This window comes from Lissotriton helveticus, chromosome 8 (genome assembly GCF_964261635.1).
Source record: "Lissotriton helveticus chromosome 8, aLisHel1.1, whole genome shotgun sequence".
Taxonomy (NCBI): Eukaryota; Metazoa; Chordata; class Amphibia; order Caudata; family Salamandridae; genus Lissotriton; species Lissotriton helveticus.
Genome location: NC_136069.1, coordinates 617,537,249 through 617,550,819, shown reverse-complemented (window position 1 = coordinate 617,550,819; position 13,571 = coordinate 617,537,249). Strand labels below are relative to the sequence as shown.

The 13,571-nt window shown below is 50.0% G+C and overlaps 1 protein-coding gene across 5 annotated transcripts in view; it reads left to right on the top strand.

Annotated features, from left to right (window-relative positions):
* MYCBP2 (MYC binding protein 2) overlaps positions 1-13,571 on the top strand; it is a 1,909,483-nt gene that overhangs the window by 1,764,587 nt on the left and 131,325 nt on the right. For all 5 annotated transcript variants that reach the window (XM_078657470.1, XM_078657469.1, XM_078657471.1 and 2 more), the window contains 2 exons: positions 11,929-12,032; positions 12,799-12,987. In XM_078657470.1, coding sequence (XP_078513596.1) covers positions 11,929-12,032; positions 12,799-12,987 — 293 coding nt within the window. The remainder of the gene's footprint in view (positions 1-11,928; positions 12,033-12,798; positions 12,988-13,571) is intronic.

Genomic DNA, 13,571 nt, shown 5'->3' with positions numbered 1-13,571 from the left:
GGGAGGCCAGTTGTCTGGACACTTCACCCGACACTGGTTTTGTCTCCCCTCCTACCGTGGCTACGGAGGAGGGGGCTGCCTATAGCGTGGTGCTGCTGAGGGCGGCCAAGGCCTTGGGCCTTGAGCTCCCCGTCGCGGCCGTGAGGACTAACCTCCTCACTGAGGTCCTTAAACCGCAGTCCAGCTCGGCCGAGCCTCTGTTGCCGTTTAATGAGGCCTTGTCAGACGTTCTTCTGGGCACTTGGTCCAAGCCCGCTACAGGTCATCCTGTGGATAGGAACGTGGCCAGGCGCCACCGCTCGGCTCCGGGCGACCCTTGCTTTCTGTCTACCCACCCCACCCCCGAGAGCCTGGTCATCCAGGCCTCTAATTCCCAGACCGCATTCCCGTCGGCACCCCCCAACCGGGAATCCAAGAGGCTTGGGCCGCTACACCCACTCTCTGTGGGATACGGTCGCGGACGTGCTGCCAGAATGCCCGGTGGAGGTCCGGGCTAAACTCGGCCAAGCCCTTGTGGAGGGTCGAGATGCGGCGCGTTATTCCATCCGGTGTGGGCTGGACACTACTGACTCTCTAGGCAGAGCGATGGCAACGACGGTGGTGATTCGTCGCCACGCCTGGTTGAGATCTGCCAACTTCTCGGCTGATGTCCAAAACACACTTATGGACATGCCGTACGATGGCCGTCGCCTCTTCGGCGACAAAGCAGACCATGCGCTTGAGCGCTTTAAGGACTACAGGGCTACGGCCAAGTCTTTGGGCCTCTCGGGCCCCGCGCCAGCAAACGGCTGCTTTTTGCCCCTTTCGTGGCCAAGGAAGGGGCGCCCCCACACGTTCTGTCAGCCATGGGCCGCAAACTCCCATTCAGCGCGGTGGCAGACGTGGAAACCGCTGTGGTGGCGGTCGGGGACAACGGCGAGGCCAGTCCAAACCAGCCCCTGCAGCATCTACCTCAAAACCTTCCGAGTTTTCAGGCCCATGTGACGCCGGTGGGGGGCAGGGTTCGCCATCACCACCTCCACTGGCGCACTGTCACATCGGACAGGTGGGTGCTGCAAATCGTCCGAAGGGGCTAATCCCTCCCCTTCGAGGCGACCCCTCCAGCCATGCCACCGCAGTGCCACCGGGTGTCGGGGGATCACTTGCAAACTCTGCAAGAGGAAGTTACGGCTCTCTTGGCCAAGGGGGCCATCGAGCGCGTTCCTGGGCCAGAAGTAGGGTGTGGTTGTTACTCCCACTACTTTCTGGTACCCAAGAAGGGCAAAGGGGGCCTACGCCCTATCTTGGATCTGCGGAATGTCAACGTCTTCCTCCGGAAGGAGAAGTTCAAGATGCTGACACTGGCTCAGGTCTTAGCTGCCCTGGACCCCGGAGACTAGATGGTAGCGTTGGACTTGCAGGACGCTTATTTTCACATCCCCGTCCTGCCGGCCCACCGGCGTTACCTGCGGTTCACGGTAGGCCACGAGCACTTTCAGTTTACCGTGCTCCCCTTCGGCCTTACCAGCGCCCCACGGGTGTTCACGAAAGTGATGGCGGTGGTCGCAGCTCATCTGCGCAGGCTAGGGGTTTCAGTCTTCCCCTACCTCGACGACTGGTTGTTGAAGGTAGGCTCGCCCCAGACAGTCGTCAGCCACCTCCAGACTACGGCCGACCTCCTGCACCTGCTGGGGTTCTCCATCAATGTGCCGAAGTCACACTTGTGTCCCTCTCAGAAGCTCCTCTTCATCGGAGCGGTTCTGGACTCGGCGCAGTTTCGGGTGTATCCTCCCGAGCAGCGGGTTTGGGATATTCAGGCTCGGATTCCGATCTTTCAGCCTTTATCCCGAGTCTCGGTCAGGTTGACGATGCGGCTTCTGGGGCTGATGGCCTCCTGCATCCTTCTGGTGCATCACGCCCGGTGGCGGATGCGGGCTCTGCAGTGGGACCTGAAGTTTCAGTGGGCCCAGCATCAGGGCAACTTGTCCGACCATGTCTTGATCTCGGAGGGCACTGCAAGACAGTTGCAGTGGTGGCTCACGGACCGCGATTGGGTCAGCGGCAGATCCCTATCCCTACCCCAACCGGAGCCCGTAGTTGTGACGGACGCGTCCCTACAGGGCTGGGGGAGCAACATGGGAGAGGCGGAGATCAGAGGCCTTTGGTCTCCGGCGGAGTCCCGGCTCCATATCAACCTTCTGGAGCTGCAGGCGATCCGGCTTGCACTAAAGGCATTCCTCCCCTCTGTCCGGGGAGTATAGTGTAGATGTTTACGGACAACACCACCGCCATGTGGTACTGCAACAAACAGGGCGGGGTGGGGTCGTGGACCCTATGCCAGGAGGCTCTGCGCCCCTGGCAGTGGCTGGAACATCAGGGCGTAACCCTGGTGGTTCAACACCTGGCAGGTTCCCTGAACGTCAGGGCGGACAAACTCAGCCGTCGGTGCATGATGGATCACAAATGGCGTCTGAACTCGGACTTGGCGCAAGGCCTCTTTCAGCAGTGGGGAGAGCCTTGGTTAGATCTATTCGCCACAGAAGAGAACGCGCAATGTCATCAGTTCTGCGTGTTGGAATTTCCAAGGCGGCACTCGCTCGGAGACGCTTTTCGTCGCGAGTGGAGTTGGGGTCTGTTGTACGCCTTTCCGCCTATACCACTTCTGCCCAGAGTGCTGAAGAAGATCAAGAGCGACCGGGCCCAAGTCATCCTTGTGGCTCCGGACTGGGCACGAAGATACTGGTATCCCGAGCTACTCAGCATGTCAGTCGATCCCCCGATTCGTCTGCCTCTTCAGGAGGACCTTCTGTCGCAGCAGCAGGGGATGGTCCTCCACCCGAACCTGTCCAGTCTCCACCTCCATGCTTGGAGATTGAGCGCCAACAGTTGAGGCCATTTGACTTAACTCCTGAAGTTTGTAATGTGATTCTGGCAGCCAGGCGTCCCTCCACAAAGTCGGTATACGCCTGCAGGTGGAACAGATTTGTGGCATGGTGCACAGCAAAGGCTGTGGATCCACTCTCTGCCCCCCTTTCTGAGGTTCTCCTCTTCCTTCTTTCTCTTGCCCAGCAGGGCTCTGCTCTGGGCACTATCAAGGGCTACCTTTCTGCCCTTTCCGCCTTCTTGAGGCTACCTGATCAGCCTTCTTTGTTCAAGTCCCCGAATGTTAACAGATTCTTGAAGGGCATCACTCATATGTTTCCCCCTGTTCATTTCGTGATGCCCCAGTGGGACTTGAATCTGGTTTTGACTTACCTGATGTGCGCTCCCTTTGAGCCTCTTCATAACTGTCCTCTTCGCCTTCTTACTCTGAACACTGCTTTCCTGGTTGCCATCACCTCTGCCAGGAGAGTGAGTGAGCTCCAGGCTCTTTCCTCTAAACCTCCTTTCCTTTCTGTCCATCCGGACAAGGTTGTGTTGCGGAAAAGACCCTCTTTCCTGCCCAAGGTAGTCACTGCCTTTCACATCGGGCAGTCCATCACCTTGCCCACCTTCTTTCCGCCTCCGCATCCCTCTAAAGAGGAAGAGCGGCTCCACTGTCTGGACCCAAAACGTGCGCTTTCATTCTATCTAGATCGCACACGCCAGTTCCGGGTGGATGACCAACTCTTTGTTGGTTACGAGGGTGCAAAGAAGGGGCTGGGGGTGCACAAACGGACCATCTCTCGTTGGGTCATGTTGTGATTCAAGGCATGCTACTCTTTGGCTAAAAAGGAGCCTCCTGTTGGGTTGAGGGCCCATTCCACTCAGGCCACGGCGGCTACTACTGCCCTGGGCCGGGGAGTCCCCTTGCAGGACATTTGTCAGGCAGCTACGTGGGCCTCGCTGCACACGTACTGCCTGGACAGCCAAGTCCTGAGGGATGGCTTCTTTGGCTGTTCCGTCCTCCAGGATTTTCTGGTGTGATCATTGGTTCGCAGACCCACCACCGGGGTTGGTATTGCTGGGGTATCTATTCTAAGGTAAGGAATCTAATACTAACCTGTTTCTTTCAGATGCACAAGTTACTTACCTTTGGTAACTATATATCTGTAAGAAACAGTAGTTAGTATTGGATTCCTTACCGCCCCACCCATCCTCCCCGTTCTGCGAACTGATATCTAGGGTTAAGGCCATCCTCTTTCCGGGCCCTAGTTTCATGGCACCAGTGTTGGTTTTATCATGGTTCTGCGTTTCTGGCGCGGAAAGGCTGTGTATAAGAACTGACGTCAGCGCGATGAGGCGGCGTCTAAGTACTCCGACAACGTCATCACGGCGCCCACGACGCGGACGACGGACGCGGAGCCGCAGACAACGCCTACCGACGCGCATGGATACTGCTACGCAAAACTTTCCGGATCCAGTCTGACGCCTGGGGATATTCTAAGGTAAGGAATCTAATACTAACTACTGTTTCTTACAGATATATCGTTACCGGAGGTAAGTAACTTGTGCATTTCGAACTCAAGTAGAAAACTGACCCCAATCTAGATTTAATTTATTGGTGTATAATAACTCAATAGTATTATCCTTTTATTTGTTCCTGCTGCAGCAGCTTGTGGGGTGGTGCTGCTATATTCGCAGAGCAGGAGGAGGAGTGGTTGGCACTCTGTAACTGCGCATGAGTGTTTGGCCGTCTTGGGCCGGCCAAACAGTCATGAGCATTTTGCATGCACTCCACCCAGGCTATTTTACAGCTTGGGTGGAGGATATGCTCAGACTCCTAGTCCCATTCTGAACGCTGAACCACGGCACTCAGACCAATCCCAATGCTGCATTGCAGCGTTGTGATTGGCTTAGGGGAGCCTGGGTTCTTCCTGTTCCGGCTGGCCGTGGAGGGACGACGGAGGAGAGACGAGGCGCGGAGGTAAGTTTATTTTTCTTTGCCTTCCGCATCACTGCCACCCGTCCGTTCCATATAAAGCTACAGGGGCAGTCCAACAACCCTGAACCAGGGGCAAACACACGATATACCTAAAAGGAGGTTCAGGTAGAGAAGTCACAGAAATTTTGCAACTTGTTGTGTAAAGTAACAAAGAACAAGGAAAAGGGAAGAGAAAAGAGAAAGAAAAGAAGCCTATACAATCGTATATTATAAATAATTTTTTTTACAGATTTCAAAAAGAATATCGTGATTTATTAGAGTTTGGGAAAAATATTTAAATATTTTAAAAAGACAGTTACGCTCAAGACAAAAGGTTGGCATATAACAAACAATCTGAAAGAGACACGTTAGTGATAGATTCCTTACCTTAGAATATCCCCAGGCGTCAGACTGGATCCGGAAACTTTTGCGTAGCAGTACCCTTGTGCGTCGGTAGGCGTAGTCTGCGGCTCCGCGTCCGTCGTCGGTGTCGTGGGCGCCGTGATGACATCGTCGGAGTACTTAGACGCCGCCTCCGCGTGCTGACGTCATTTCTGCTTTTTTCCGCGCCAGCATGTTGCACAGCAAAGGCTGTGGATCCTCTCTCTGCCCCTCTTTCAGAGGTTCTTCTCTTCCTACTTTCTCTTACCCAGCAGGGCTCTGCTCTGGGCACTATCAAGGGCTACCTTTCTGCCCTTTCAGCCTTTTTGAGGCTGCCTGATCAACCTTCTTTGTTCAAGTCCCCTATTGTAAATCGATTTCTGAAAGGCATCACGCACACGTTTCCACCTGTTCCCTTTGTGATGCCCCAGTGGGACTTGAACTTGGTTCTTACATTTCTGCTGTGCACTCCCTTCGAGCCACTCCACAACTGTCCTCTTCGCCTTCTTACTTTGAAGACTGCCTTCCTGGTAGCCATCACCTCTGCCAGGAGAGTGAGTGAGCTCTAGGCTCTATCCTGTAAACCTCCTTTCCTTTCAGTCCATCCGGACAAGGTTGTGTTGCGGACAAGGCCCTCTTTTCTACCCAAGGTGGTCACAGCCTTCAACATTGGGCGGTCCATCACCTTGCCCACCTTCTTTCCGCCTCCGCATCCCTCAAGGGAGGAAGAGAGGCTCCACCGTCTGGAACCAAAACGTGCGCTCTCATTCTATCTGGATCGCACACGCCAGTTCCGGGTGGATGACCAACTCTTTGTTGGTTACGTGGGCGCTAAGAAGGGGAAAGCGGTGCACAAGCGGACCATCTCGCGGTGGATCATCTTGTGTATCCAGGCATGTTACTCCTTGGCGAAGAAGGAACCCCCTGTTGGGCTGAGGGCTCATTCCACTCGAGCCACAGCGACTACAACTGCCTTGTGCTGAGGTGTGCTCTTGCAGGACATTTGCCAGGCGGCTACGTGGGCCTCGCTGCACACGTTTGCAAGACACTATTGCCTGGACAGTCAAGTCCGGAGGGATGGCTTCTTTGGCCGTTCCGTCCTCCAGGACTTTCTGGTGTGATTATTGGTTCGCAGACCCACCACCGGGGTTGGTATTGCTGGGGTATCTATTCTAAGGTAAGGAATCTATGACTAACGTGTCTCTTTCAGATGCACAAGTTACTACTTGTGTAACGGTATATCTGTAAGAGACATTAGTTAGTGATAGATTCCTTACCGACCCACCCATCCTCCCCGTTCTGCGAACCGATATCTAGGGTTAAGGTCATCCCATTTCAGGGCCCTAGTTTCATGGCACCAGTGTTGGTTTTTGGCATAGCTCTGCGTTTCTGGGCCGGAAAAGCTGTGTCTAAGAACAGTCTAGGGTATGCTCAGACGTGAGTCCCTTGCTCACTGCACCATCAGGATTCAAGCAAGCCGGGCCGAAGACGGCTGTAATGCCAGAAACCGGTCCCTGGAAGCTTGTTTCCTTTCCAGTGAAGAATTGGCTTGGTAGTTTGGTCTGCCCTGTTCCCATGATGCACTGGGCCAGGGACAGACTAATTTGCATATAGCCAGGTTCTGAACTGGGATGGTGCAGTGAGCTAAAAAACGGTGATGGATCAAGCCCTGATCTGTTGACTGGGTAGGAGTGTTCTGATTAACTCAGATACTCTGTCCATCACCACCCCCTTTTTGAAATTATTAAGAACTGACGCCAGCACGCGGAGGCGGCGTCTAAGTACTCCGACGACGTCATCACGGCGCCGACGACGGACGCAGAGCCGCAGACGACGCCCACCGACGCGCAAGGGTACTGCTACGCAAAAGTTTCCGGATCCAGTCTGACGCCTGGGGATATTCTAAGGTAAGAAATCTATCACTAACTAACGTCTCTTACAGATATATCGTTACACAAGTAGTAACTTGTGCAACATATCATAAACCAAACCAGTGGCTTAACAGAAAAAACATTACATATAACAGAAACAGCACAGACAAAAGTAGTATGCCCTTCAAACAAATTATGGCCACAAGGAGCGTCGACGGCGTTTCGACCGCTGTGTTAATGTGCGGTCATCATCAGGACTTGAATTTGCTTGAGCATAACATCACTTGTAATTAAAATTAACGGACCCACCAATGGTCAATGATTGATAGTTCAGTTCCGACTTGGAAACAAAATCCAGATTAGGTACTGCGCATCCATAGATGGGGGTCAAATCGGTAATCGAGATCAAGAATCTACTTGATTCTGCGCCCAATAAATTGGCGTGATTCGTATCTTCGAGCGGGCAATTTGACTCCGTCCACGCTTCGTGAATGAATTTTTCAGCCGCCATTGTTTTCAGGGGGCACTTTTAAAGTGCCCTCTGGGTTCATGTCATAATAAATCTAGTACATATTTATTACGATAATGTTTGATAACAAAATCCATTCGTTTCAGTGCAGCCATCCTGTAGCTGGGTAACTCGGAATGACCAGTGCCCAGTACATGTCCTTAAGGTGGCTGCCTGATCAATTGCAATATCTAGTAATGGAACTAGCCATCACAGGGTCCTACCTGCTTATTCAGTTGTGCCCTCACTTATAATATAATGCATCCTGCCTTAAGGCACTAAGGCCTGCTGTAGTGTGTGACTTACATGTATTATATGCAGTGTACCTTGGCATGGCACACAGGGAGTGTGCCATGTCGTGTTTTCAAAATAGTTTGCACCATTATATGCATCCTTATCCATTTAGGGGAGAGGAGTTGGCCTAACAGCTAGGGCGATCGACCTCAAATCTGGGAAACGGGGTTCGAGTCTTGGCAATGACGCTGAACATCCTGTGATTATGGGCAAATCACTAAGTCTCCCTGTGACTAACAAAAATGATTGTCCTCATGTAACGCAACTGGTGCTATGTAAAGGCTCTGATACCCGATACCTTCGGGTTAAGTTCGCGCTATATAACATGCATGCGGTTTTTGTGTAAGTCTCTTGGGTGGCATAATACATGCTGCAGCCCATAGGGACCCTCTTTTGTATCCATGCCCTGGGTACCAGGAGTACCATTTACTAGGGACTTAAAGGGGTGCTAAAGTCCTCGCAAATTGTGTTACAATTAGACATTTACCTTGTGTTAAGGGAAAGAGCACTGCCACTGTGGGGGTCCGGTTAGCAGGGACCCAGTGCACCTTCAGTTTAAAAGCATTAGTAGTAGGGCAAAAAGTGGGGGTGGCCATGTCACAAGGGGCACTTTCCTACAATATGGCTGGTAATTGTATCTTTTAAAAAGAAGCATTGACTTGAAGTGGATGAAGAAGTTTCCTTCTGGTTAAAGGGATGTTGGATACAGGATCTAGCATAATGCAATGATAGATCTGGATTGTGCACTCAGATATCCAGATGCTAGGCATGGAGACAGAATAGTGGACACGTGTGAGAAGTTGGCCTGATATATGATGCTCACTAGTTCTAGTGATCACCTTGTATCAGTCCAAACAACCCTTATGGTGATTGGTTGTAAGTCAACCTTATAGACCAGCTATCCTAATGGTAGCATGGACAAAGCAGTCTTAGGCTAAACTCTTTTGGAATGTGAAGCCAGCTGTTTTACCACATATAACCCCTTGAATACCAGATGAAAGGACACCACACAGGTTGTTATGAAAATAAAATGTATATTTATTAATAACAAGCACCTCTGAATTTTTTATAAGATCAGAGGGCTAAGCACATAACAATACTCTTAAGAAAAATACGACCAGTTGCACAAATTACAATGGTGCCCTAGGGGCATAACAAACCATATACTAAGTAAATGGTATAAGGAGATCGATAGAGGAAATGAAGATGCCCAGAGGCTGTAGGTTCGCTGGGACTACACTACCCTAACCGTAGGTAAGTAATAGGAGGCCCACGGGACGCGTGTGTAGAGTGTGAACTCACACGCGAGATGCGGAACAAAGTCAATGGGCAGAACAAATTACGAAAAGGTAAGTAAAAGACAGTTCCTACTAGTTACGACTAAAACGAAAGGATACCTGGACACTAGGAGAGTCAATCTACCATTGAGCACCGAAATGCTCTCGTTACCTCACCCACGGGCTGCGGGTGCATAGGTGTGAAAGTGTGTCGGGTTTCCGCGTCAAAAGTCAATGGAGCCTTGAAGAAAGATGCTGCAGGCGACCAGGATGAAGATGTCCGGAGCGATCCAAGGGTGGATCGAGGAAGATGAAGACCTGAAAGCAGAGGGGACAGTGTTCAAAGTCACTAGCCAGTGACCGGAGTGGAACCAGGAAGGAACCAGATGCTGTCGTCGCAATCAGGTGAAGAGTGGACGCTTGACTCTGCAGCCACGTGGACCAGGAGGTGTCTTCGACCAGGATGGAGGCACGAGCTGTCCACGCAGGCTCTCGCTGTCGGCGGTGTCTGTTCCGGATTCGGCGTCAACAGGCCTTGACAAAGGCATCCTACGCGGTGAGTGGAAAAGGCGTCTGGTGCGGACCAGGAGGCTCCGGGGTGCTTCTCCTTTGCAGGGAAGCAAGGGCCAGTCTGGAGCAACCAGACCAGCAATGTGGATTTGGTGGATCGTCGTCTAGGAGGTCACTAGCCAGCCGGCAAGTGACCATACAACGCGTCGAGCAGCAACCAAGCAAAAGGGCCGCACGCAGATATCGTGGATGCTGGAGGGCTGGTCTTCGGTGCAGGAGCTGCTCGGGGCTGGGGCTTCTCAGTCCCCAAAGCACTTACTCGAGGATGCCTCTGAAGTCGTGCTTGAAGCGAAGTGCAGTTTCTCCAAGATGGCCGGTCCCACATGTCTCGTCGCACCCACGGATCTCAGCTGTGCTGCAGATGTAGGTAGAAGTCGGAGAGGTCTGGAAGTCCGGGTCTCGTCGGGCTCTGAAGTCTGGTTCCAGGAAGAAGGATGACAAAGTGAACCGCTAGGACGCTTGATGGTGCCTGCTTGTGCAGGGTGGTCACTCCTTGACCACAAGGGAGATTTCTTTAGTCTTCTGTGGAGCAGAACGTCGAAGTCCAGAGTTTCTTCTTGTAGTTTCAATTCAGGATAATCTAATTTGGAATGGGACCAGCTCCTACCTTTATTCTGCTAAAGGGGCCGTACTAGTGACTAGGTCCCTCCCATGGGTGGGACCAGGAAGGGGGGTGGTTACACCCCCTATCCTTTGTCCGGTTTCGCGCCAGAGCTGGGGCTGGATTGCCCCAGCAACTGGTTTGAACCGGGGTATGCACAGGGACACCTTGTGTGCCCCAGGCATGTCTCATTCCTTTCAGCCTGCCCTACCTCAATACACAAAATCCTGTCTGGGGTGGTGCTAGCACCTCCCAAGGCAGGAAACCCTTTGTCCAGGCCTCCCTCGCTGGAAGGACTCCCAGCAGCAGGAGGTCAGACTCGTGTCTGTGGTGGCAGCATCCATTTTGTGATGCTGAGGCTCTGTTTAACTTTAACCGGGGTTCTTAGTGCATACATGTCGTGTCCCTCTAAAAGGGTGGAATGCTACCCCCGTTGCCAGAACTGGCGAGGGGGTAGTATTCCAATTCGTATGACACCTTACTCGACATATTTTGATAATGCTATGCCAAAGTTAGCAATAACCGCGAGGATTATAATGCACTTAAGAGTATATGGTATAGCGTTATCATGGAAACAGCTAAAGGACTTGGTTCCGAAAGCTGCAGACAGGCTCAGCTCATGCTAGAGCACCATCTCACATAATTCCAAGCACTCTGCCTTCAGGATTGATAAGGCCTGCCATAGGAGTGACTTATAGGAATATATGTGTCCATTTTGGGTTAGATATAGGTATACTATATCTAAAGCAAAGGGTGATTACACCACCTTGCCCCAGCTGTGTTACCAGCCAGTTGTGTCTGTTTTAGGTGGCCAGCCAGGGGTGGCATAATACATGCTGCAGCCCCTGGTAGGCCTTGGGTACACTTATGCCCTGGGTACCTATGGTACACTGTACAAGGACTTACAAGAGTGACCCAGTACCAATTGGTAAATGCACCTAAAGTACATGTGTGTCAATTTAGAGAGAGAACAGCTAGGCTGTGGGTCTGATTCGCAGGCCCACAGCCAGGGAAAGTCGTAAACCAGTGAAGCAAAAAGCAAAAATCTGGGGCGACCATAGGATTGCAGACCCTACTCTCCTACAACATGTAAGAGGAAGGTAGCATTTGCCACACTAGTTTACATCTAGCATAACAATTCATATGTATTTGACAGAGTCAATAGAGTGCATTTTTCCATGGACACCCATGTTGGTAACAATGAATACGAAGGCTGCATGAATAGTAGTTGTGTGTTCAGAATTGTACTTTTGGGATGTTTCTGCCTTTTTTCCCCGGCTTATAAGTTAGAACATTTGTAGGATAAAGTTTGTCTACTGCATTACGTGGAATTTGGTATCTGCATTAGGCTTCAGATACTCTAGAGAAGTATCATTACTCTGTGGATAGGAATTTTCTTCCTGTTTGATATATTCCACATTTTGCTGGTAGTGCATAGCATTTGGTTTGGATGGTGGTACTTTTGTACAAAAGATGTACCTAAATTATCAACATAGACGAGGAACTTGTCCTGTATTCAAAGGCTGGGTCTTTTATTTGGTAACAGACTATTGGCATGTTGGAATTGTTTTCAATTCTGTGCATTGGTTTTGTCTTGCATGTAGGTAAACCAGCGAGTAGCAGCTCCGATGCCTGTCGTTTCTGCGGATCCCGGAATGGCACAGAGTTATCAGCTGTAGGCAGTGTTTGTTCAGATACAGACTGTCAGGTAGGTTGAACGCTTGATATGAAAATGACTAGTACTAGAGCAAATCATTTTCAGATTTAGGAAGGCCAGCAATTGCATCTTCATCAAATGTGTTTATTCTATGTGCTGTGTTGTCACAACTGTAGAGAGGGCAGAGCTTGACTACTGCTTCTGTTGCATAATCATTCTCCCAGTCAACAATTTTATGTATAATCTATTGTCAATTGTGTGTAAAATGTATATGATGTTTAAAAAATTTACATTAGCTTGTACTGAGATGCTGAGAAATCAGAATACATTTTTGCAAGGGAATGTAGAGGGAATTTATTTTCTAAATGTAAATATTTCATTCTCATTGACATCATGTCCACACTTGCTTTGCTTGCTTTAGTTCTGTCAAATTCAGAGTGAGCAGGCCGTCTTTGCCTATTTCATGCAATCGCATGATTAAATATTGTCATGTAGCCTCAAAACCGAAAGTAATTCAGACATTATGCATAGTAAGGTGTATTCACTTCAGGCACGGATTATGTACTGCTTTCAAAAGATCACATTTGCAGTGTGTGTGGTGTTTCTTTTTTTAATGCACCAAACTCTTTTTAAGGGCCTTTGTTAAATGGGCAGAATCCATAATGTATTCTAAATAGTTTGAGGTAAAAAATAACGGTGTACATATGTCGGGGAGGAGAGAATCCTGTAAGGTGCTCTATACTAAAGAAATGTTAATTTATAAAAGTCACAGTCCCCCTTAGACGATTTGTCTATTTTTTGTTTCAATTTTCTATAGGAGTACACCAAGATAGCCTGTAGTAAATCCCACTCTTGTGGGCATCCATGTGGAGGCGTTAAGAATGAGGAGCACTGTTTGCCTTGTTTACATGGCTGTGATAAAAATACTACAAGATTAAAGCAAGATGCAGATGACATGTGCATGATTTGTTTTACTGAAGCCCTGTCTGCAGCACCAGCTATTCAGGTATGTCACCTTGTGGTGTGTACTTTTCAGTATTGAACTCTTACTGATCAGCTTATCTCTGAATTTTGGGGGTATGGTGTGTCTGTGGAGGTGTGTGATAAACTTAGAGGAGTATTGCGTTTGAAGAAGCTCAAACACCTGTTTCAAATTACATCTGTTGTTGGTGCTTGTAAGAACTGGGACCACCAGCTCTCAAGGGGGTAGCATGGCTCGAGCAGGAAGGCAGCCAGGGGCTTGCGTGTAAAGCAGCTACTTAACACACTCATCCAATGAGACACACAGTGGGCGCAATAATGGAGACCACTCCAGTAGTTGAATTTGAAAATCAAGATCTTTTATATAGTCTTTGGATCAAGCAAGTCATGCATTAGCAAATCATTAGCATTTCATTAAAAATGTTTCAGTAGGCAATTGCAGAAAGACTTGTCATTAAAATAATAACCAGGTCATCTAAGCAGTGAAATATTAAATAACACAGCCTGTCGCATCCTACTCTTCAGCAGGCATAAAGGGTACTTTCATTAACCTGGAGGATCCTACGAGAAGCGACTAGAGCAGTGGTTCCCAAACTTTTGACTCCTGAG